This window comes from Canis aureus, chromosome 13 (assembly GCF_053574225.1).
Source record: "Canis aureus isolate CA01 chromosome 13, VMU_Caureus_v.1.0, whole genome shotgun sequence".
Taxonomy (NCBI): Eukaryota; Metazoa; Chordata; class Mammalia; order Carnivora; family Canidae; genus Canis; species Canis aureus.
In genome coordinates this window covers 24087364-24110990 of record NC_135623.1, presented here as the reverse complement: position 1 = coordinate 24110990, position 23627 = coordinate 24087364, and the positions used below count along the sequence as shown (strand labels likewise).

General features: G+C 39.2%; 1 protein-coding gene and 1 pseudogene across 1 annotated transcript; both read right to left on the bottom strand.

Moving 5' to 3' along the window:
• Positions 1–8988: 8988 nt before the first annotated feature.
• LOC144282144 (AP-1 complex subunit beta-1 pseudogene) lies at positions 8989–12350 on the bottom strand (annotated as a pseudogene).
• A 369-nt stretch (positions 12351–12719) lies between these two features.
• LOC144281573 (olfactory receptor 11H6-like) lies at positions 12720–13661 on the bottom strand. The gene has a single exon (XM_077844382.1). It carries the CDS (start codon positions 13659–13661, stop codon positions 12720–12722), a length of 942 nt encoding a protein of 313 aa, XP_077700508.1.
• Positions 13662–23627: the final 9966 nt, after the last annotated feature.

Sequence of the window (23627 nt, the reverse complement as noted above, 5' to 3'; positions counted from 1 at the left end):
TATCTGTGCACACATATATTCCACTTATTTTTCAAGATCTGGCTCAGATGCCATTACTTCTGTATTACATTATGTATTCAGCCTTACAAGCAGAATTGGCTATGACTTTGCTTCCATAATATTATTCACACAACTCCACTATGTAACATTCAAGTTATTAGATAACTCATATTATTGTTTTGTAAGAAGTTAAAAGCTTAGAAAAGGACTTCCAGAATGGAAGAGTAAGAGCCTTCAAAACCCCACTCCTTCAAAAAAGCATCAAGCAGGAATTATTAAAATAAGTTTTATCAGAACTCTGGAAATTAGCCAAAGGCTTGCAACAATTTAAGAATTTATTTTCCCAGTAGAAGTGCTGAATCTTGATAAGAAGAGTGAAATTTATGGCATTTTATCTGGCCTTATTCTCACCTCCCTTACCCATTAGCCTTCAAAAACCAGCAGCCTTGCAGCCATGGTATCTGTGAAAATCAATAGGCTAACAGCCATTAGAGAGGGAAGACTGGGTTTGGAACTACTCCAAAAGCTCTGTCACCAGAGAACTCTCACTTTTTGGTCCATCTTACAGCTCCCTGGAAAAGCTCCATTTACAGGACTTGTTATTTGGCCTGAATCAAAGGTTGCTCAGTGGGCAAAGGTGTAGCCCGGGATATTTTTGAAAATAGTGAAGGTGATTGTTTTAACATTGCAGCTGCTTGGAGCAGTGATGTCAGCTGGGACAAATGGGAAGCTGGATAGAAAAAAAAAAAACTTAAAAAGTAGATCTGGGGACTGAGATGTCTATTGTGATCTTTGAAATGTTCCAGTGTATTCCTGGGGATCTAGAAGAGCACACACATGTGCAGGGCTGTGCACATTTCCAAAGAAAACTTAAGAAGGCCATAATATTTTACCTGAGGCCATATCTGAGGTCCTGCACAAGTGGGAGATAAAAGTTAAAAGAGTTATAAACTGATGAAGCTTTGGCCTAACCTTTGTTGCTTTACAAAGAATGGGTAACCTTTTGGTTGAAGGTGTTTAAGGAAATCTCTGTGCAATTATGATCTGACCACTAAGCTAACCAAACAGAGACTTCAGTAGCTACATATAACAGGTGATATCGAATAGGATTAGTAAAAAAAAAAAAAGTCATTGAAGAAACAGTACCATTAGTTTTTAGAACAACCAAATGAAACAACAATAAAAACCCAGAGAAGTAGGGAAATTAAAAAAAAAAGCCAGCAGTCAATAAGAATTATCTTCAGGGAGTCCAGATGTGGGACTTACTAGGCAGAGTTTATTTTTTTAATAATAAATTTATTTTTTATTGGTGTTCAATTTGCCAACATACAGAATAACACCCAGTGCTCATCCCGTCAAGTGCCCACCTCAGTGTCCACCACCCAGTCACCCCCACCCCTTGCCCTCCTCCCCTTCCACCACCACTAGGCAGAGTTTAAATAAGCTTTTATAAAGAACTTCAAAGAAACTGAAGAAAAGTCTATCTAAAGAATTAAAGGAAATTATGAGAATGATGTCTCACCAAGTAGAGAATATCAAGAAAGAGATATGAATTATCAAAAAGAACCATATGGAAACTCTTTGTTGAAAAGTACAGCGTCTAATAAAAATATTTAATTGAGGGATTCAACAGAATATTTGTGTGTGCAGAAGAAAGAATCAGCAAATTTGAAAATACATAGAGAATAATCTGATAAATAAAAGCAAAAGAAATGAAGGAAAATAAGGAAAATGGTCAGAGTTTCAGAGAATGGTGGGATACCATTAGGGATACCAACACGTGATGGGAGTCCAAGAATGAGAAAAGGAGATTAAAAGGAGGAGGAAAATATTTGAAGAAAGAATGGCTTAATATCCCCCAAATTTAATGAAAAACATGAATTAACACATCCAAGAAGCTTAATAAGTTTCAAGTAGGATAAATTCAAAGAGATCCACATCTAAACACATCAGGGTCAAACTCTTGAAAGAAGAAGACAGAAAATTGTGAAAATGGCAAGAGAAAAGTCATCACATAGAAGTCATCCTAAATAAGACTAACAGCTGACCTCTCATTCAAACCATGGAAACCAAAACAGAGTGAGTTGGTATTTTCAAATGAACTGAAAGAAAAAGATAGTCAACTAGTAATTTTATATCTAGGAAGTCTATCTTTTACAAAAGAAGGAAAAATTAAACATTTTCAAACAAAAACTGAGAGAATTTGTTGCAAGCAAACTTGCATTACAAGCAATATTAAAAGAAGCCTTTCAGGTAGAAATGAAAGGACTAGACTTGAATCTAGCTAAAAAGTAAACACCAATAAAGGTAACAATGAAGGTAAATATAAAATAAAATATAAATGTGTTTTTACTTGTGACTCTTTTCTTCTCCTGATTCAAAAGACAACTTCATAAAGCAATAATTATAAAACTGTGTCAATGGCTTTATAATGTATAAAGATGTCATTTGTATAGCAACAAAGGCAATAAGGAGGAGGGAGAGAAAGGAGGTACATTCAAGCAAAGTTCTTCTATACTATTGAAATTAAATTGAAACTAATATACATTAGATAGTTTTAAGATGCAACCACTAAGAAAATAATTCTAAAAATATATCAAAAGAAACAAAACAAAAGGGAAATCAAAATGGGTACTAAGAAATACATATTTAACACAAAAGGAGGTAATAATGAAGGAAGAGATTTTCAAAAATAAATGAGAGGAAGTAGTCTTTCCCACTCATTTTATGAGGCCAGTATTAATCTGAGACCCAAACCAGACAAAGATGTCAGAGGTAAGTAAAACTACAGACCAGTATTCCTTATGAACATAGACAAAAAATGTCTCAAAAGAATATTAGCAAAAAAAATCCGGTAATACATAAAAAGATAAATACATCATGACCATGTGGGATCTATCACAGGTTAGTTTCACTTTCAAAATCATAAATGTGTTACTTACCATATGAATAAAATAAGGTAAAAAAAATATGATCCTCTCAATAGATACCAACAAAGCATTTTACAAATTTCAACATTCTTTCATGATAAAAATCCTAAAAAATAAAATAAAGAAAAACCTAGGAATAGGAGGGAACCTCCTCAAGTTGATAAAAGGGCATCTATAAAATATTCACAGCTAATCTTACATATAGTGGTGAAAAACTCCAGGCTTACCTAGTGTCATGAGTACTGGATGTTCTAAGCCTCAGCAAGAAAAAGAAATAAAAGACATCCTGATTGTATTTATAATAGCATGAAAAAGAATAAAAATCTGACAAATTAATTTAGCAAAAAACCTTGAATAGTGACAACTACAAAGCATTGTTGCAAGAAGTTACCATAAATCTAAGAGAACCCATGTTATTGGAATGGAAGACTTAATATAATTAAGGTGGCAATTCTCCTTGAGTTATCTTCAACGGAAATTAATGACTTGACCTTCAATTTTTTTTCATGTCCTGATGGCTCATTTCTTTTTGCTACTGAAAAATATTCCACTATATAGGTGTATCAATTTGTTGTCCATTCACCCACTGAAGGACTTCTTTCTTGCTTCCAGTTTTTGATAATTATGAGTAAAGCTAGTATAAGCATTTGTGTGCAGGTTTTCTTTGTAGACATAAGTATTTGAAGCAACCTGGTGAATGCCTCGGGGTGCACTTGCTGATTGGTATGGTATAATTAAGTTCAGTTTGGGAGGAAACTGCCAGATTGGCTTCCACAGTGACTATCATTTTGTATTCTCGGTGAATGGCCAGCGAATGGCAGTTCTCGTTGCTCTGCATCTTCGTCAGCAGTTGGTACTGTCAGTTTTTTGATTTTGGCCATTCTTGTTAGTGACTTGTAACGGTATCTCATTATGTTGATTTGCAATTCCTTAATGAGGGTGATGTGGAACATCTTTTCATGTGCTTATTTTTCACCTGTACATCTTCCTTTTTTGTAATGCCTTTATTTATTTGGATTTGGTAGCAGGATAATGGTGCTCCCTCTGTTTCTATTTTCTGAAATATATTGCGGAAAATTGGCACCATTTCTTTGTTAAATGTTTGATAGAATTCACCAGTAAAATCATATGACCTTGTTGATGATATTTTTAAAAGGTTATTAATTATTTATTTCCTTTTTTATATAGTTATAAATTCTAGATACATAGCTATAGTATATATATATATATATATATATATATATTCCAATTATCTATTCCTATTTCTCCTTGTGTGGATTACAGTTTGTGCCTTTTGAGGAATTTGTTCATTTCATCTACATTATTAAATTTGTGGGCACAAACTTAGAGAGTTTCTTTACTATCCTTTTAATGTCCACCTATGTCTTCTCTCTCTGTTTTTTTCACTTGGTTAGCCTGGCTAGAGGTTTACTAATTTTTAAAATATTTTTGAAGAACTAGCTTTTGTTTCATTGATTTTCTCTATTTTTTCTGTTTTCAATTTCATTGATTTCTGCTCTAAATTTTATTATTTTTTTTCTGCTTTTTCAGGCTTAAATTGTTCTTTCTCCAGATTTCCTAAGGTAGAGAATTATATAATTAATTTTATATATTTATTCTTTTCTAATAGATGCATTTAATGCTATAAGCCTCCTTCTAAATACTGATTTTGCCACATCTCTTAAATTTTGATGAGGTATATTTTCATTTTTATTCAGTTTAAAATGTTTTTTTTTAATATCATAAGACTGCTTTGTTGTTGTACATGTAGAATAGAAGTGTGTTAAGTTCCAAATATTTAGTAATCTTCCAGTTGTCTTTATGTTATTGATTTCTACTTGAATTTCAATGTAGTCTGATAATACTTTGTATTTTTTTATTATTTTTTTTACATTTTCAAAATTTAAATTCAACTTGCCAACACATAGTATAACACCCAGTGCTCATCCCATCAAATGCCCTCCTCAGTGCTGTCACCCAGCTACCCCAACCCCCACCCACCTCTCCTTCCACAACCCTTTGTTTGTTTCCCAGAGTTAGGAATCTCTCATGGTTTGTCTCCCTCTCTAATTTTTCCCACTCAGTTCCCCTCCTTTCCCTAATAGTTTTTTTCACTATTTCTTATAGTCCATGTATGAGTGAGACCATGTGGTGATTGTCCTCTTCCAGTTGATTTATTTTTATTCTTTTAAGCTTTGTTAAGGTGTGTTTTATGGTCAGGAGTGACCAGAATATGGTTTATCTTGGTGAATAATGTGCTATGCAAGTTCAGGAAGAATGTGTGTTGTGTTGTTGGATGGAATATTTTATAAATGTCAAATAAATTCAGTTTATTGATAGTGCTACTTAAGTAAACTCTATCTTTACCAATTTTCTGTTTGCCTAATCTATCAGTTACTGAAAAAGAGATGTTTAGCTTAAATACAATATATAATTATATATATACTAACTATAATAATATAATAGTGGATTTCTTTTGTTCTCACTCTTTGCAGTTCTCTAGGTTCTTGCCTCATGTGTTCTTAGGCCCAACACATTGTTAGTTTTAAGTTTGGGAAGCATCAAAAAAAAAAAAAGTTTGGGAAGCATCCTGTTAGAAAATTCTATGAAATTACAAAATATTACAATTATGAAAAAAATAATGGAAATATATAAATTGTATTATTTGGTTTACCTTAAAAAAAGGAAATAAATGACTCAACTTTAAAATTCATGTGGAAATGCAAGGGACCCAGAGTACTTAGAGTTGGAGGATTCTAACTTCCTGATTCCAAAGCTTACTACAACGATACAATAATGAAGACTGTGTGGTACTGGCATGAGAATAGACCAATAGAGTTAGAATTGAGCATCCAGAAATAAATCCTTATATTTATGGTTTAATATTCAACAAGAGTGCTGAATAATTCACTATAGGCAAGAATAGTCTCAACAAATGGGTATCCACATGCAAAAGAATGAAGTTGGATTCCTCTGTATATAAAAATTATTTTAAGATGGTCAGTCAATAATCTTAAATGTAAGATATAAAGCTGTAAAACTCTCTGAAGAAAATAGGCATAAATATTTGTGATGTTGGGTAAGGCAGTGACTTCTTCTTTACCGAAAGAACAAGAGACACAAATAAATTGGACTTCATCAAAATAGAAAAAACTTCCACGTTGCAAATGACACCTCTAAGAAAAGTGAAAAGCAACCCACAGAATGAGAGAAAATTTTTGCAAATCATTTATCTGATAAGACACTTGCATCTAGGATATTTTAAAAACTCTTAAAACTCAACAGCAATAAGAAATAAGAACTAAGTCAGCTATTAGAAATGACAAATACCCACCATTTGCTTCAATGTGGATGGAACTGGAGGGTATTATGCTGAGTGAAGTGAGCCAGTCGGAGAAGGACAAACATTATATGTTCTCATTCATTTGGGGAATATAGATAATAGTGAAAGGGAATATAGGGGAAGAGGGAAGAAGTGTGTGGGAAATATCAGAAAGGGAGACAGAACGTAAAGACTGCTAACTCTGGGAAACGAACTAGGGGTGTTGGAAGGGGAGGAGGGCGGGGGGTGGGAGTGAATGGGTGACGGGCACTGGGGGTTATTCTGTATGTTAGTAAATTGAACACCAATAAAAAATAAAATAAATAAAATAAAATAAAATTAAAAAAAAGAATTGAACTCTTAAAAAAAAAAAAGAAATAAGAACTACGTCAATCAAAAATGGGGCAAAAAATTAGAACTGACATTTCTTCAAAGAAGATTCATGAATGGCCAGTTACATGAAGGGATGCTTAATATAAGAGATTAGGAAAATGCAAATCAAAACCATAGCGAGCTACTACTTTATAATGTCTAAGTTATCATAAAAGAAAAAAAAGAAAGAAAGAAAAAGAAAAAAAGAGACAGGAAAGGAGAGAATAGCAAGTGTGGCTGGGATGCAGAGAATTTGAAACTCTAATAACTGCTGGTGGCATTATAAAATAGTATAGAAAATTTGGAACACAGTCCAGAAATTCTTCGAGAGAGTTATCACAGGACACTTGGGTGGTTCAGCGGTTGAGCGTCTGCCTTTGGCTCAGGTCGTGATCCCAGGGTCCTGGGATCGAGTCCCACGTCTGGCTCCATGTTGGGAGCTTCTCCCTCTGCCTGTGTCTCTGCCTCTCTCTCTGTGTCTCTCATGAATAAATAAATAAAATCTTAAAAAAAATAAGCCACCCAGCCTGTGGTGTTTTGTCATGGCCACCTATGCAGACTAGTACACATCCAGGAGAAATGAATGTCTATGTTTGCACAAAAATGTGTACATGAATATTCATAACCTCATTCATATCAGCCAAAAAAATGGGAACAGCTTAAATGTCTATGAGTTAATGAATGTGTAAACAAAATATGGCATATCCATACAGTTGAATATTATTTGACTATAAGAGGAATAAAGTACTCTTCGCTGCTATAACATGGATGAATTGTTTGTGGATGGACATTATGCTAAGTGGAAGCAGCCAGGTACTAAAAGCCACGCAGTGCATAATCCCACTTTTTTGAAATGCCCAGAATAGGCAAAACTCATAGGGATAGAAAGTAAATTAGTGGTTTCCCAGGGATGAAGGGAGAGGGGAGTAGGGAGTGACTGCTAATTGGTATGGGATTTCTTTTTGAGGTTATGAAAATATTGTAAAATTATTAGTGGTAATAGTTGCACAGTTATGTGAATAAACTAAAAACACTGAATTGTCTACTTTTAAAGGGTGAATTCTATGGTGTGTAAACTGTATTTCAATCAAGTTGTTACAAAACAAAACAAAAAAGGTTAGAAAAGTTTATTTCCATCACTGGGTTGTGTCTCTCTGAGGACAGGAAAGGATTATTGCTAAAATGGATTATTCCAAAGGCTAGTACTGTACCAGGATAGAATTTTATATTCCTTATTTTTTTAATACACATATCTTTCAATTGTAAATGTGTGAGAATATTCAAAAGAGATTTATCTATCTTGAATATAAATTTTTTTCAGCAAAGCAATGGTAATTATACTTGTGTTATAACACGTCTTATTGCCATCTAATATTCAGTTTGGTTGATTAGCATCAAGGGGGGTTTTGTAAAGAAAAGGAATGTGGATGTGGTTTCATTCTGTGTTATTGTGGAGTTTAGAAGTCCCTAATTTTTTTTTTAAGAGAAGGAATGGGGGAGAGAGAGAATCTTTAGTAGACTCCACACCCAGTACAGAGCCTGATGTGGGGCTGGATCTCACAACCCTGAGATCATGACCTGAGCTGAAATCAAGAGTCAGACACTTTACTGACTGAGCCACACAGGTGTCCCATAGGGGTCCCTAAATTTGAATGCAGTGGTTCCCAGAACTCTCTCTGTATTAACTTCCTGGGGAGCTTTGCAGAATATTTGGGTGCTTACACCCCACCCCCAAATCTGAGTCAATTAGTTGAGAACCACCGCTTGAGCAGAGGTAGGGGTCTTTAGAACTACACGGGGTTGTGATTACTGGGAGCCCACAGAGAATCTGTTGTACATTGTGGCTTTCCAACTTTAGTGTGTATAACTCATGGGGATGAAATGCACATTCTATTTCAATAGGCCTGAGACTGAGATCCTACCTTCTAAGAAGATCGCCAGTGATGCCTAGGGAATGATCCCCAAATCAGATTTTCAGTGATTAAGGTTGTACATTTGAAAATGTGCAGGAGTGAAAGCATGGTTAGTAAGAAGAACACGAAATAAAGGAGTTACATTATTTGATGAGAGGATTGATGAGGAGAAGGAAGCAGGTAATTTCTTAAGACCTTGACTTTCATCTTGGTGAGGCTCTTCCATTGATTTATCATTGACTGGTTGGCCCAACCACGTTAGGTTGACCTCACATTTTTCTAGAAGTTTTTTCATTTTCATCAGAAGGACATATAAAATATAGATTGTTTTGGAGTTTGCATAATTTCTTTAGATATTGTCCTGACTATCAATAGGGTGACAAGGTGATAAAAATCCAGTGAGGAAATATGAACAAATGTATTTTCTTTATTTAAATCGACAATATTGACATTTTTGTTCTTTTTTTTTTTTTCAGTGACACTTTTCCTTGCTTTAATATTTTTTGTCTTTTTCTGCTTTTGAAATGAGCTCTCAATGACAAAATCTGAAACTACTCTCAGAAATGCCAGCCACCGGCAGGTTATGAAGAAGCTCACAGGTAAGGACAGAGCAGCGGCAGGGGGCAGGAGGTGGGAAGTGACAGAAGCAGTGGTTACAAACGTTCACAGGAAGCTAAAACTATCCACAGCTTGTGCCCTAATGTTAGCACAGGTTAGACTAGTCACTACCTTGGTGGGTGGCCTCAGTGTGTTTGGGTTCAGATTCTATGAGGCAAGACGATTTCTTCCAGTTAAGAATTCTTGGCTTGCACCGATCGCGGGGTGGCTGGAGGGCACCAGACCCGTCTGTTAGTTTTTCAAAATGCTGTCGTAGACCTGATAGATATACTGAGAGACTTCAGGAGCTCTACACTTCAGCGACAGCGTATAATTTGGGTTTCCTGGCTGGATACGTAGTTCAGCCAAAATCCAGATACCATTAGTGAGCTTCAGGGATTGGTACAGCATGTCCTGCCCTTCCACATTCCTTTTGGCAATAGTATAAACGTTGTTGTTCTGTAATTTGCTGGAAACAGTGTCAGCATTTAAATGACATTCCTTAATCTGAAACTGAAGTTCATTTTCATTGGGAATATCCTTCCATGTTGCAAGAAAGACCTGGCGCTCCATTTTGCCATCTTCTACAAAAAGCACGTTGAGTGGGATGAGGCAGCTGAAGTAGAAGACGTCAATATTGTTTTTCACAGCCACCTGCAGGTTATTCAGAGGTTCCATCTTCATGACCGGGCCCAGGGTGTTGAGAGGCAGGGAGACATCAATACTCTGGTTTGGCATCAGTGGTGTATGGATGGCCAGAGGAGTGCTGGGGATGACACCAAAGCTATTCTTGTTAAACTGGATTGCAAAGTCTGTCATGTGCTGCAGAGCTTTGTTGGTGAAGTTCACTCCCATGTGCCCTTGGCGGTGAGTAAATGTTCCAGAAATCTCCAAGCCTTTAGCTTTTACTGCAGGCAGCCAGACAGCCTTAGGAGCCACATATCCACCAGGTGCCATGCCTATTCCCGTGGAGAGTTCAAACAGGTCATTCAGACCACTGCTGACCACAGCAGGAGTAGGTGAGGGAGCAAAGGTTGCAGGCACTGATGATGGGATGAATGACTGTCCCACTGCCGGACTTCCTCCAATGCCCCCGCCAAGGTCACTGCCAAGCAGACTATCTAGTCCTCCTCCCAAGAGATCCACTGCTCCCATCTGCATTGAGGACACCTGTGGCACATTGACTGGGGGACCAAGGTCAAGGTTTAAGAGATCTCCTAGAAGGTCACCTTGAGAGGGGATAACCTGAGGCTGTTCCAGGTTCGTGGCAGTGGTGGTGCCAACAGGGCTGTCACCTGCATCAGTGCTGCAGTCACACACACTCCCATGATGTATTGGCAAGTGTTTACGATGGATTCCATGACTTCCTTCCACAAAAGCATTGGGAGGCTTATGGTATACTGAAGCCAAAGATCCAATGTGGCAGATGAGCTCATCCAGCAAAGTTGGCTCAATAAGATCTGTTTCCTCAGAAATCAGTGGCTTCTCAGACAACACTACTTCTTTGGCTGTGACAGGGTCCGTTGAGAGAAGGCGCCAATAAATATAGCCCCGGTCTCGAAGGTCAGGATTATCAGAATCCTGTGTTGCCAAACTCAACACTTGCTGTACCAGCTCCTGTGTTTCTGATGGTTTTTTGAGAAACAGCTTCACTATGGCAGTAAGCAGAGTGAGCTGCACCTGGGTGCTTTCATCATGAAAACCCTCCAGGAAGCTCTCTAGTAACTCATCTGCATTGTCAATTCTCTCAGCATATTCTCCCACAATCCAAATCATAGCTGCTCGAGCATCTGGTTCATCAAGTGAATCTAAGTTCTCACACAGAGTGGCAATGATACTTTCATACTTGTTGGGGTATTTGCGAAAGATGTCCCTGATGACAACAATTGCCTCTTGGACCACATAATTTACTTTGGTCTGGATGAGATCAAGCAATGTGCTTACACAGCGCTCTGCAGATTGCTCCACTTTGATGGCACACCGTCCGATGGCCCGCACAGCTTTGCGAACAAAGTCAACATCCACCTCTGTGGCATATTCCTTTAACTCTGCCAGAACCTGAGCAATGTTGGCTTGGGATGCTAAACGAATCATGATGTCCAGTTTCTCTAGTTTAACATAGATAGGATCATTGTACTTCACAAAGAAGACTTTGATTTCCTGCTTCAAGATTTCAGGCCTTTTTTGGACAATTAGATTGATATTCCTCAGGGCGACGTACTGCACCTCTGGTTCCCCAGACAGCAAAGTGACAAGTGGAGGGGCCAACTTCTTCAGCAGCATGTTATAGTAGTCAGAGTCCTTGGGTAACAACTCTAGAAACTTCATTAGGACTTTTACCGCTGAAAGAACCACGGCTGAGTTGGCATGAGATAGCCGGGGGGTTACACGCTCACAGATGCTCTGAGCCTCCCGGTCATCTTTAGGGTTGTAATTAGACAGGCAGTCCAAGATGAAAATCTGGCCCCATTCAGTGCACTCATTCAGGGCTGTCAGCAGCTTGTTAATGTTCTGTGGGTTCAGATCGAGTAGGTTGCTGTTTGGGTGAGATTCACTGATTTCAGATAATGCTGCTACAGCATTAGCCACCACCATTGGATTTGAATCTGCTATGAGATCCCGCAGAGAATCCAGAAATCCCTGATCTTCCACCATTTGGGCATTGATATCATGGAGTTTTGCCACACAAACTGCTGCTGTTTTCCGAACATAGGGATCTTCATCCTTCAAGCACTTGCGTAGAGGCTCACAGAGATATTCTGTAATCTTGTCCACCCGGATGCACCCCATGGTCCTGACTGCCAAGGCCCGAATTAGAGGATTGGGATCTTCACAATCCTTCACAAAGCTGTTGACAGCCATGATGGCCATGTCTGGCTGACTCTTGGCATAGTTCATCAAATAGAGATAAACAAGCTTCTTTAATTCCAGGTTGTCGGTTTGCATACAGTTCACTACATCTGGAAAAAGAGAGCTAACGTCCTTTCCCACAGTCATGGCAGCAATCACTTTCTTCACAGCCTCCTTCCTCTTTTCTTTCTTTTCATTATTGAGTTCAGCCTTTAATTCAAAGATTTCTCCTTTTTTATTGGTTGTGAAGTACTTGGAGTCAGTCATGGTTCTGGATCTTTAATGTGCACCGGAGGCAAGGGCGGGGGTGGCGGCAGCAGCCAGAGAGCACGGCCCGAGTGGTGTTGTAATGGTTTCCTGCACGTCACGACCGACATTTTTGTTCTAAGTGTGATGTTGGGTTCTAGAACTATAGAAATTAATAAGGCATAGGCCCTGCTCTTAAAAAACTAACCGTCTGTGAAGGATGGGAGGCAGGTAGGACAGATCTGTGAATAGCTAACTATAACACAAGAAGAAAATGAACCACGTGTTCAGTAGAAGAACACACAACGTGCTATGGAAGAGGCAGTTAATTTCACCTGGGGAAACGCTTCATCGATGACCTGGTATTTAGAATTTTGAAATGCCTCCTTCAAAATGTTCACGTTTATTTTCTAGTTTCTCAACTGTTCACTGACAGGAGACTCACAGCATTGATCTCATCTGGGAATAACACACATCACGGACCAATTTTTAGGAACCTCCCAGAATTTTCTTCAAGGCAGCCTTCATTTCTTTATTCCGGAGGCTGTAGATCATGGGGTTGAAAAAAGGGGTCAAAACTGAGTAGAATAGAGTCGTGAACTTCTGCATTCCCTCTGCTTGTCCTGACCCTGGGCTCACATATGTCATCATGACGGAACCATAGAATAGAAACACGACAGCCAGATGTGAGCAGCAGGTAGAAAAGGCTTTCTTCCGGCCGGCTCTGGAGGGCACCTGCACTACAGCCCGCACCACCAGGCTGTAGGAGCCGATTATGTACAGGAAGGTGGCAAAGATGAGGAGGGAACTCATGGTGCCACAGATGAGAACAGTCCCTGGGATTGGGACACAGGCTGAAGCCAAGGCCAGCAGAGGACCCAGGTCACACAGAAAGTCATCAATTACATTCGGGCCGCAAAACGGTAGCTGGGTCACGAGTATCACAGGGATCAGAAACCAGAGAAAACCATAGACCCAGCAAAAGATGACCAGACGGACACAGAACTTAATAGTCATGACAGTGGGATAGTGCAGGGGGCGGCAGATGGCAAGGAAGCGGTCATAGGCCATGATGGACAGAAACAAGCATTCGGTTGTGCCCAGGGAGAAGAAGAAGTACAACTGGAGCAGGCACTGAGCGAAGGAGATGGTTTTGGTCTGGGAGAGGAGGTTGGCCAGCATGTTGGGCACATCGGAGTTGACGTAGCAGATCTCCAGGAAGGAGAAGTTGGCCAGCAGGACATACATCGGGGTGTGAAGCCGGCGGTCCCCGTGCACCGCACACACGATGACCGTGTTTCCAAGGAGCGTCAGCGTGTAGGTCACAAAGAATATAGAGAAGAGGAGGAATTGGACTTCCCGGCTGCAAGGGAAGCCCAGGAGGATGAAGTCCTGCCCACTACGGGAAGCGTTTCTGGCCTCTGAGGTCATTGCCCTTGAGCCCGCGAGGCTCGCAGCAGAGGCTACACGTGCCAGCTGCTCCCCAGGAGGCCACACAATGTCCTGATCATCGGGGGGGGGGGGCCTGGACCCAGGGGCCCCCGTTCCTAGGCTTCCCCTGGATGGGGCTCCCCGGGGTGCCAGGGCATGAGCTTGGACATATTACAGTTCTCGCTTTGCTTCTGCCCCAGGAGAGGACTTCCGCTCTGAGACCAGGTTCCTTTCTCTGTAAAATATGGATAATCACACCTCCACAACAAGGGGGACATAAAAATTGCATAAAATCATGTACCCAAGCACAGTTTAAAAATCATAGAATGCTGCAGAAACATAAGATGCTATAAAGCATCCAGGACTGGTTATGCTAGAGGTCATACCCCTCTGTTAGCTTTATAAATTACACTGATCGCAAAGTGCGAAAGAATATTTTTCCTTGCGGAATTTTAGCCACGTGACGGGCTAAGCCCAGGTCGTATGTGTGTGATCGTGTATGAGCACACGTACACGCGTATGAGGAAGAGGTGCTTCTCAGTCCTCTCAGGCCACACTGAAAGCAGCTCCCTTGCAGGCTTCTTTTTAAGACTTTTTTTGCCCATCAAACACACCAGAGCTCCCCTTTTTTTCTTAATGGACTGTGTTCTTTGGTGATGTCACCGTTGCAGCCTTAAGTGACAGGGTCATTTTCCTATGGCTACACCGTGCTTTGTATTAAGGCCACACCTACTTTTGAACCTGCGAAACCTCCCCCATGGTCCCTACCCATGGCTGGCTCTTCTGTGGGATTTCCTGGGGAATGAGGATCAGTCTGTACGCAAGCGATCATAACAGGGAAACACCAACAAATACCACTTCAAAATAGGCAGACTTATGGAAACCCGTGCCCTTTCTCCTTCTGGTATTCCTGGATTTTGTGCTTTATTCAGCCCTGGAGAAAGCCTGACTCTTTTTTTGGATACAGGGGAAAAGATGGAGGCTTATCTAAATTTTAGGCCTTAACCTAGGCCAAGTTGAACCCAGAAGAATTTTGGAATATGGGTGTATCATCCTTGTTTCGCCTTTTTTCTCCTTTCCCACTCAAATGCTCTATTCACCTTTTCTTAACAACACCAGTTCTCTGGGGGAAAATCCAGTAAACTCCTGCATGAACCAAACCCTCAACATCTGTGAAGACTTTAGTAATTTTCGCTTTTTCCGTGTTCTGTACGCAACGGCATGTGAACAGGTGGCTCACACGTCAAGTGTGTAGACCCAGGATGAGTCGCAGGCACGCAGGCCCCTTTTATTTTGCTCACTGTAACCCCAGGGGCATACAGACACCTAGAACACTACATTCTAAGGAGGCACCTCAACCTTTAAGCTGTGAGGTTTTGGGTTTTTTGTTTTGTTTTGTTTTACGCCATGTGATTGGGGAAGTGCTGACCGCTCTCCTGATGTGTGTAGGCTCGAGGTAGGACATCAACGTGAGGAACACTTGGTTCAGTCCTATTTCTGGACTCAGAGTTTGGGGCTGGGGAGGAGGGGTGCCGGCTCCCCTTCTGGTGTGATTGGGAGCCGTAGTTCGGACTTTGCAGTTGAAGCTCCAGGATAGGACAAGCCAACCGCAGGTGAAGCTTCACCTCACTGAGCTTCACCTCAACCAGGTGAGGGAGAAAGTCATTAAGCAGCAGGCAGTGGATGGCTTCATTTCCAAGGAGCTTCACAGGAGGCACCTTACCCCTGGGGAGGGTACCTCGAAAGGGATTTGTTTGAATAAGTTAACCCTTGTGTCTAACATGCATCTTCCCGGGGAGGCTTTCTTCAGTACCCGGAGGGCAGCGTAGGGGCAGGGATCCTTGCCTCCGTTCCATATATGAAGAGATAATGTTTCAAGGAGATTAAATGCCTGAGATCTCAAACCAGGAGGCGACACGGTCAGGACATGGGGCATACCTTTTGGCTCCTATTTTACTGTCACTATTTTGACAGACCTTCAAGGTAGATATATCCAGAACGTCCCTCATCCCAGGGAAAAAAGTGCATCAAATTAATAAAATAACTGTCACAGACTTCACCGCGTCATCTGAGGGGAGAGAGGTGGTGTCTCCCAAGCTCCCCTCAAATTATACCACTTAGGTCCAATTGTGTTTTGTGACTTTTATTTTTCATTTTCATTTCTAGGTCTCTCTCTCTCTCTCTCCTCTTTTCTAATAAGTTAAAAGGCATACAAATACCAAATACCGTACTAAGAACGCTAGTTATTTTACTCTTACCTGACTTTTTTGATATGCAATGTTCAGCTCCTGTAAGGAGACAGGTTTGTACATTTATACAAAATTAAGATACAAAATTAAGATAGATAAAGAAGTTATGAGAGTAAATGTTTTAAAAAAGAGAAGGTACTGAGCTACGATAGTGAAGAGACATGTAAGGGGGCTACGGGTGTGCTTCTTTGCAGTTTGGCGTGTTATAATTCTATTTGTGACAGCCTTTGATTTATTAACAGCCTTTTATTATTTAAATATTTTTCACCAAGTTAGATAATGTTATTCCCCTTTGACCTTGCCTGCTGAGTGTCTGTGCTCAGCTGTCCTCGTAGCACGAGGGACGACTGGGTCCATGTGCCATGTGCTAGGAATTCACCTAAGTGAGTAGCTGCATTCTATTTTTTGGGGCTAATGTGTGGCTCATATTCACTGGCCTCAGAGATATCCGGGGTCAGCATGGGAGCTCCAAAGCCGCACTTGCTTACTGGTCTGACCTGCTGAATCCTGGAGCTGGAGACCTCAGGAGCTCCTGAGTGGCCTCCTGCTGGCCTCCAGCGCTCGTCCATCCTGCTGCCTGCTGGCTGGCCACCTGGCTTGCAGACTCTGACCAAGAGCTCGATGGATGGCAGAGCAGCTTTCATTTTTGAAGGCTGCCATGAACTTCCTTTTCTCTTACGTTCTGAGTCACATTCCCACCTTGATTTGCCCTCCCGGGCTTGTCTACTTCTGCCTCAGGTAGGGAGGCCGACACTTCCTACGTGCCCATCACATGCCCCAGTCATCAGGACCTGGACCCTGCGCTGCCCTCCCTGATCTTTACCAACCACAGAAGTAACGACTGAGCCACAGGAAGGCAGCAAGCACCCGTCCTGGGCAGATCTGTATTCCTTCCTTACATTATACCGATGCTCAGCATGAATCCCACAGCAGCACTCAAAAATACTTGAGGCAGAGACTCACGTCCTCTTTGAATCTTCTCAATGTGTCCTAACCACTCCTGGTTCCTTGAACCCAATGTGATGGGATTCCCAGGGTGCTCACCATCCTGCTCGTCTTTTGAACATTCATACCTTTCAGAAGATGTGATCTTGGGACACCTGGTGGCTCAGCACTTGAGTGTCTACCTTCAGCCCAAGGCGTGATCCCGGGGTCTTGGGATCGAGTCCCACATCTCCCTCTGCCTGGGTCTCTGCCCCTCTCTCGGTGTCTCTCATGAATAAATAAATAAAAATCTTTTTTGAAAAAAGATATGATCTTACTAAAACTGAGCACAGCACCCTTCATGTTGGGTGATTTACATGGGGCACAGTGGCCATAATCGCTTTTGCTCCAGAAGCTCATGCAGACTTAAGTTGACATTAGCTTTTTTGGGCAGTGACTTTATATTTTTGACTTTTATTGAATTTCATTTTACCAAAGTCCTTAGAGTTTGTTCACAAGAACTTCTTTTAAACAAGATTGGCCCCATCTGACACTGTGCTAGGAATTCACCTAAGTGAGTTTTCAAAATGAGGGAGGTTAATTATTGAATTTTACCAAGTGTTTCAGTCAATTAAAATCTTATGACTATCAATACTAGCTTTTTTCTATTTTTATTGCCTATAAATTGGATAGAATTTCTCATGTTTTACCTATGTCTGATTAAAATATTAGGTAGAACACGAGAAAATGCTTTTTCCTGTCACTTAAAACTTTTTCTAGGTTAGCATCTATTATTATCAACAACTGTTGGTAATAGCAGCATTAACTTTTTGACTGCTATCATGTATTTAGGTCACTTTCTATTAACTGTCATTTTTCTACCATTTATTGAACATTTATGTGCTGGTACAATCCTTTCAAGCTTATTTTTATTTTATTTTATTTTATTTTATTTATTTATCTTTTTAATTTATTTTTTTATTGGTGTTCAATTTACTAACATACAGAATAACACCCAGTGCCCGTCACCCATTCACTCCCACCCCCCGCCCTCCTCCCCTTCTACCACCCCTAGTTCGTTTCCCAGAGTTAGCAGTCTTTATGTTCTGTCTCCCTTTCTGATATTTCCCACACATTTCTTCTCCCTTCCCTTATTTTCCCTTTCACTATTATTTATATTCCCCAAATGAATGAGAACATATAATGTTTGTCCTTCTCTGACTGACTTACTTCACTCAGCATAATACCCTCCAGTTCCATCCACGTTGAAGCAAATGGTGGGTATTTGTCATTTCTAATAGCTGAGTAATATTCCATTGTATACATAAACCACATCTTCTTTATCCATTCATCTTTCGTTGGACACCGAGGCTCCTTCCACAGTTTGGCTATCGTGGCCATTGCTGCTAGAAACATCGGGGTGCAGGTGTCCCGGCGTTTCATTGCATTTGTATCTTTGGGGTAAATCCCCAACAGTTCAAGCTTATTTTCTAACGTTCATTTGGTTTTATAGCTAATTGCTGACCTGAACGATTTCAAAAATACAACACAATTTTACTAAGTGCCTACTGAATTCTTGTATAATTTTCAATGCATAGGATGTTTTGGGATATGTATTTAAATTCCTGCATGGTGAAATGTCTTAAAAATTGGAAATATTCTTTTCAATAAAATTAAGGGGCATTTAATGAAGTGGATATGAATGTAATAAAGAAGTGTAATAAAGTGTAAAGTGTAATAAAGAAGTGGATATGAGTGTAAATTGTGGAAGTTAGTTTCCCACATTTCTAGATGAAGGTTGGTAATTTAAAGTTGAAAAAGATAATTTTTCTTTCGCTTTTTATTTTTTATTATTTTATTATTTTTTATTTTTTTTCTTTCACTTTTTAAATTAGCATAGGTAAATAATCATGATAGCAGTGTTGGTGAAGGTACAATGAAATGGCACTCAGAAGAACTGCTGGAGGGAAAATAAACTTGTAATATATATATTTTTTTCCGGCAAGCAATTTGGGGATACCTAGAGCTTTTAAAATTTCTATATCCATTAAACAAAAATCAGAGTTGCAGAAAAAATTAATACGTTGATCATAGCAGTACAGAAGAATTTCTGGGGATCATTAAAATACAGATTCTCAGAAGGAATGGATGGGTCTTGAGATCCTAAGATTTTAATAACAGAGAATCTGAATCGCTGTGTTATAGACCCCACACTAATGTAACACCGTATAGCTAATGTAACACAGGGTAACTAATGTTGGCCATACACAAAGGAAAAAATTTTAACAAAAGCAATAAGGTAATGCTGATTCTTTGAGTCGTAAAGATTTACAGAGTTCTTCATATTTTTTAGAGTTGTGTAGCAAGGGTTTATGTAGTTCTTTACATACATTTCTTTAAAGAAAGTAAATAATACAAAGGGATAGAAAAATTCCTGTAAAGAAATAACAATGGTAACTTTTTCAAGGTCAAATGATAGGTTACGTGGTTTTTTTCGTTTATACATGTTAATATGTCTTAAAATTTCTATGAGTATCATCTATCACTTATAATCTGAAAAATAATTATCATAGAATATTGTTTTTGAAGGTATTTACCCTCCTGGTCTTCTAAACCCTGCTTGAGTACTTTTTATGAACTTTACTGTTCCTGGGACATTCCAAGATTCTAGGAAAACCACGGTCTGTGTCATGTTTGACTTGCCATCTCAGGTCTCATCCCCACTCACTTGCTACTTGGATTTAAACCCACTGAAGAAAATTGAACACCAATAAAAAAATAAATTTATTATTATTAAACAAAATAAACCCACTGAAGTCAGTGTATGTGCCAGGGTTGAGGAGAAAGGAAAGATTCCCAACAGGACACTCGGTGGCTGCATTTTACTTCTGGTGACCAATATCATTTCATAAACCTAGAGCAGGGATTAGAAGTTAAGGCAAAAAAAAAAAAATCAAGTGCAACCTTAGGAAAAATGATAACCCTCAACTTCTGGAGAGGATTTATGTTTACTCCTTTCTCATTAGAAAGAGTCCTAGCTTATCCTCCGTCTACTTTTCTCCCTTAAAAGAAACAAAAAGGAAAATGGATATTACCTTCCATTTCAGATTTTACTTTTCTTCAGTAAATTTTATGGAGAATGCTGTAGTTTAGAATAAAGGTCCAGAAACCATGACAATAGTAGAACAGAATAAATAAAGGCAATTAAATTACCTTTTCTCTTTTGCCTTTCCGGTTGACAGCCTTTGAAAGTAACGGTTTCTTCTTCAACTAGAAGCTACGAAGGTACTTTCTCTGGCTCAGATTTCCACACTCAAAATAGAACATATTTTTCTCTATCCCACATTCATGCTATACAGGCACCTGCCCTTTGTTGAAGGAGCTGATGCAAGAACTGATTGATTAGCAGACAGGGCTGCAGATAAGCCTTTTCCCAGGGCTCTGAGTTCTGTCCCTTGTGCTTTCACTTTCAGTGCATTTGGGAAAAATTTTGTTTTTTGAAGTTGGAAAAGATGTGGGTCCCTCCCCACCCCCCCACCCCCCGCCACTTTTAGCAGGGATGAGAATGAAAACTTATTCTCCACTTGTCCCTGTGAAATTTTTGTTGGGCCAAAGCCAGCTTCCCTATAGGGATTCCTTGCTGAGGTTCCCTCAGCTGGATGGACGTTACCCCAAGGACTTAGGTTTTGATGATTTTTTTTTCAAACATCTGATACCTTCCTTCCTTCCTTCCTTCCTTCCTTCCTTCCTTCCTTCCTTCCTTCCTTCCTTCCTTCCTTTCTTTCTTTCTTTCTTTCTTTCTTTCTTTCTTCCTTCTTTCTTTCTCTTTGTTTTTTATCTTTCTTTCTTCTTTCTTTTCTTTCTTTCTCTTTCTTTCTTTCTTTCTTTCTTTCTTTCTTTCTTTCTTCTTCTTCCTTCCTTCCTTCCTTCCTTCCTTCCTTCCTTCCTTCCTTCCTTCCTTCCTTTCTCTCTCTCTTTCTCTCTCTCTTTCTTTCTTTCTTCTTTCTTTCTTTCTTTCTTTCTTTCTTTCTTTCTTTCTTTCTTTCTTTCTTTCTTTCTTTTTCTTTCTTTCTCTCCCTCTCCCTTTCTTTTTTGCCTGTCTTTCTTTCTCTTTCTTTCTTTCGATTTTATTTATTTGACAGAGAGAGTACAAGCAGTGAGGGGGCAGAGAGAAAGGGAGAAGCAGGCTCTTTACCGAGCAGGGAGCCCAATGTGGGGTTTGATCCCAGGACTCTGGGATCATGACGTGAGCCATCCGGCTCCCTCCCTTGATACTCCTTTTCTCATATTGGACCAACGAGTCTATTCCATCTATTGACACTGTCCATTTGACAAGCAATTCTAAGCCTCTTCTGGAATTAAAGGGAGACTATTTTCATCACTCATTTTTAAATTTATTGCATGAATCCAAAAGTCAGTCTGTGCCCAGAGCTGCCATTTTACTTTGGCATACAAATATTAGCAGTTAATATTTATTGAAAGCTTGCTTTGTGCCGGGTGGTAAAATGAGTACCTTTTTTTTCCTCAAAGATTTAATTTATTTATTCATGAGAGACACAGGCAGAGGGAGAAGCAGGCTCCCTGCAGGGAGCCCGATGTGGGACTCGATCCCGAGACCCCGGGGTCATGCCCTGGGCTGAAGGCAGGTGCTTAACTGCTGAGCCACTCAGGTGTCCCAAGAATACCTTTTCTGAATAAGTTCATTTAATTCCCATAATAACCCAATATGTTAAATATTACTATTATTTTTATTTTATAGGTGAGGCATTGAAGATTAGATAAATTAATCTGTTCAAGGTTCACAACTAATAAATGGGAATGCCAATATTTGAATTTAGTTCTCTCTGAGATCAGAGACTGAGTTTTTAAATACTAAACTATTTACCCTGCATCTTTACTTGACAGGGAAGGAAAACAATGCTTTCTGATAACTCATCTCATGCCCAGCACTGTGACAAAAATTCTTACCTCTAAGTTTTTTTATTTAATTCTTGCAACTTTCTGTATTCCAGGTATCACTGTTGCAATTTTTAAAAATTCTGATTATCCAAGTAATATATATTTAAACAAAAATTTGGAAGATTCAAAAAGTTTGATGGCTAAAAATTTACTTATAATTTTATCAAGTAGACATAAGTTCAGGTAAAGGCTTGGCCTATTTCCTTTGCTTTATTTTGTTTTAACAATTTTTCTTTGTACATATGAGGTCATATAGCATTTACAATTTAGTATTCTGCTTATGTAAGCATTTTTTCCATGTAATTAAAGCTCTTAAATGCTGCATAATAGTGAATGTTATTTTTATAACATTTCGCTAGTGTATTTAGGCTATTTTGAATTTTCCAATCTTAACTATGCAATAGAAATCTTTGAGTTTAATTTTTTTTAAATTTTAGAATAATTCCCTGGAATAGATTGTTGAAGAGAAAATTATAATTTCAAAAGATATTTGTATATATCATATATAATAGATATTATATATTTTAAAAATATATATAATTCACTGCTAGCTATACATGTCATCAAATCACTTTCCAAAATATATTTTCAAAAGGTGTGTTGATAAGAATGCTATCTTATGGCATCCTTATAGGCATATGGATGGTATTTGAAAAAATTTCTCTCTATATTGATAGAATAAAAAACATTCCTATCCCATTTTTGTAGTTGCATTTTTTTTTGGTTACTACTTAAGCATTTTTTCTCCAGTTTTATTGAGATATAATTGACATAAAATACTATATAAGTTTCTGATAGATGGCATAATAAAATGATTTATATATATTGTGAAATAATTACCACAATGTTTAGTTAATATCTATCATATCGCATAGATACAAAAAAAAAGAAAAACTTTTCCTTGTTATGTGAACTCTTAGGATTTACTCTATTAACAACTTTTATGTGTTTATAAAACATTGTTTTTTTTAATAAAATAATTTTTATTGGGGTTCAATTTACCAACATACAGAATAACACCCAGTGCTCATCCCCTCAAGTGTCCCCCTCAGTGCCTGTCACCCACTCACCCCCACCCCCCGCCCACCTCCCCTTCCACCACCCCTAGTTCGTTTCCCAGAGTTAGGAGTCTTTATGTTCTGTCTCCCTTTCTGATATTTCCCACACATTTCTTCTCCCTTTCCTTATATTCCCTTTCACTATTATTTATATTCCCCAAATGAATGAGAACATACACTGTTTGTCCTTCTCCGAATGACTTACTTCACTCAGCATAATACCCTCCAGTTCCATCCACGTTGAAGCAAATGGTGGGTATTTGTCGTTTCTAATGGTTGAGTAATATTCCATTGTATACATACACCACAGCTTCTTTATCTATTCATCTTTCTTTGGACACCGAGGCTCCTTCCACAGTTTGGCTATTGTGGACGTTGCTGCTACAAACCGGGGTGAGGGTGTCCCGGCATTTCATTGTATCTGAATCATTGGGGTAAATCCCCAACAGTGCAATTGCTGGGTCGTAGGGCAGGTCTATTTTTAACTCTTTGAGGAACCTCCACACAGTTTTCCAGAGTGGCTGCACCAGTTCACATTCCCACCAACAATGTAAGAGGGTTCCCTTTTCTCCGCATCCTCTCCAACATTTGTGGTTTCCTGCCTTGTTAATGTTCCCCATTCTCACTGGTGCGAGGTGGTATCTCATTGTGGTTTTGATTTGTATTTCCCTGATGGCAAGTGATGCAGAGCATTTTCTCATGTGCATGTTGGCCATGTCTATGTCTTACTCTGTGAGATTTCTCTTCATGTCTTTTGCCCATTTCATGATTGGATT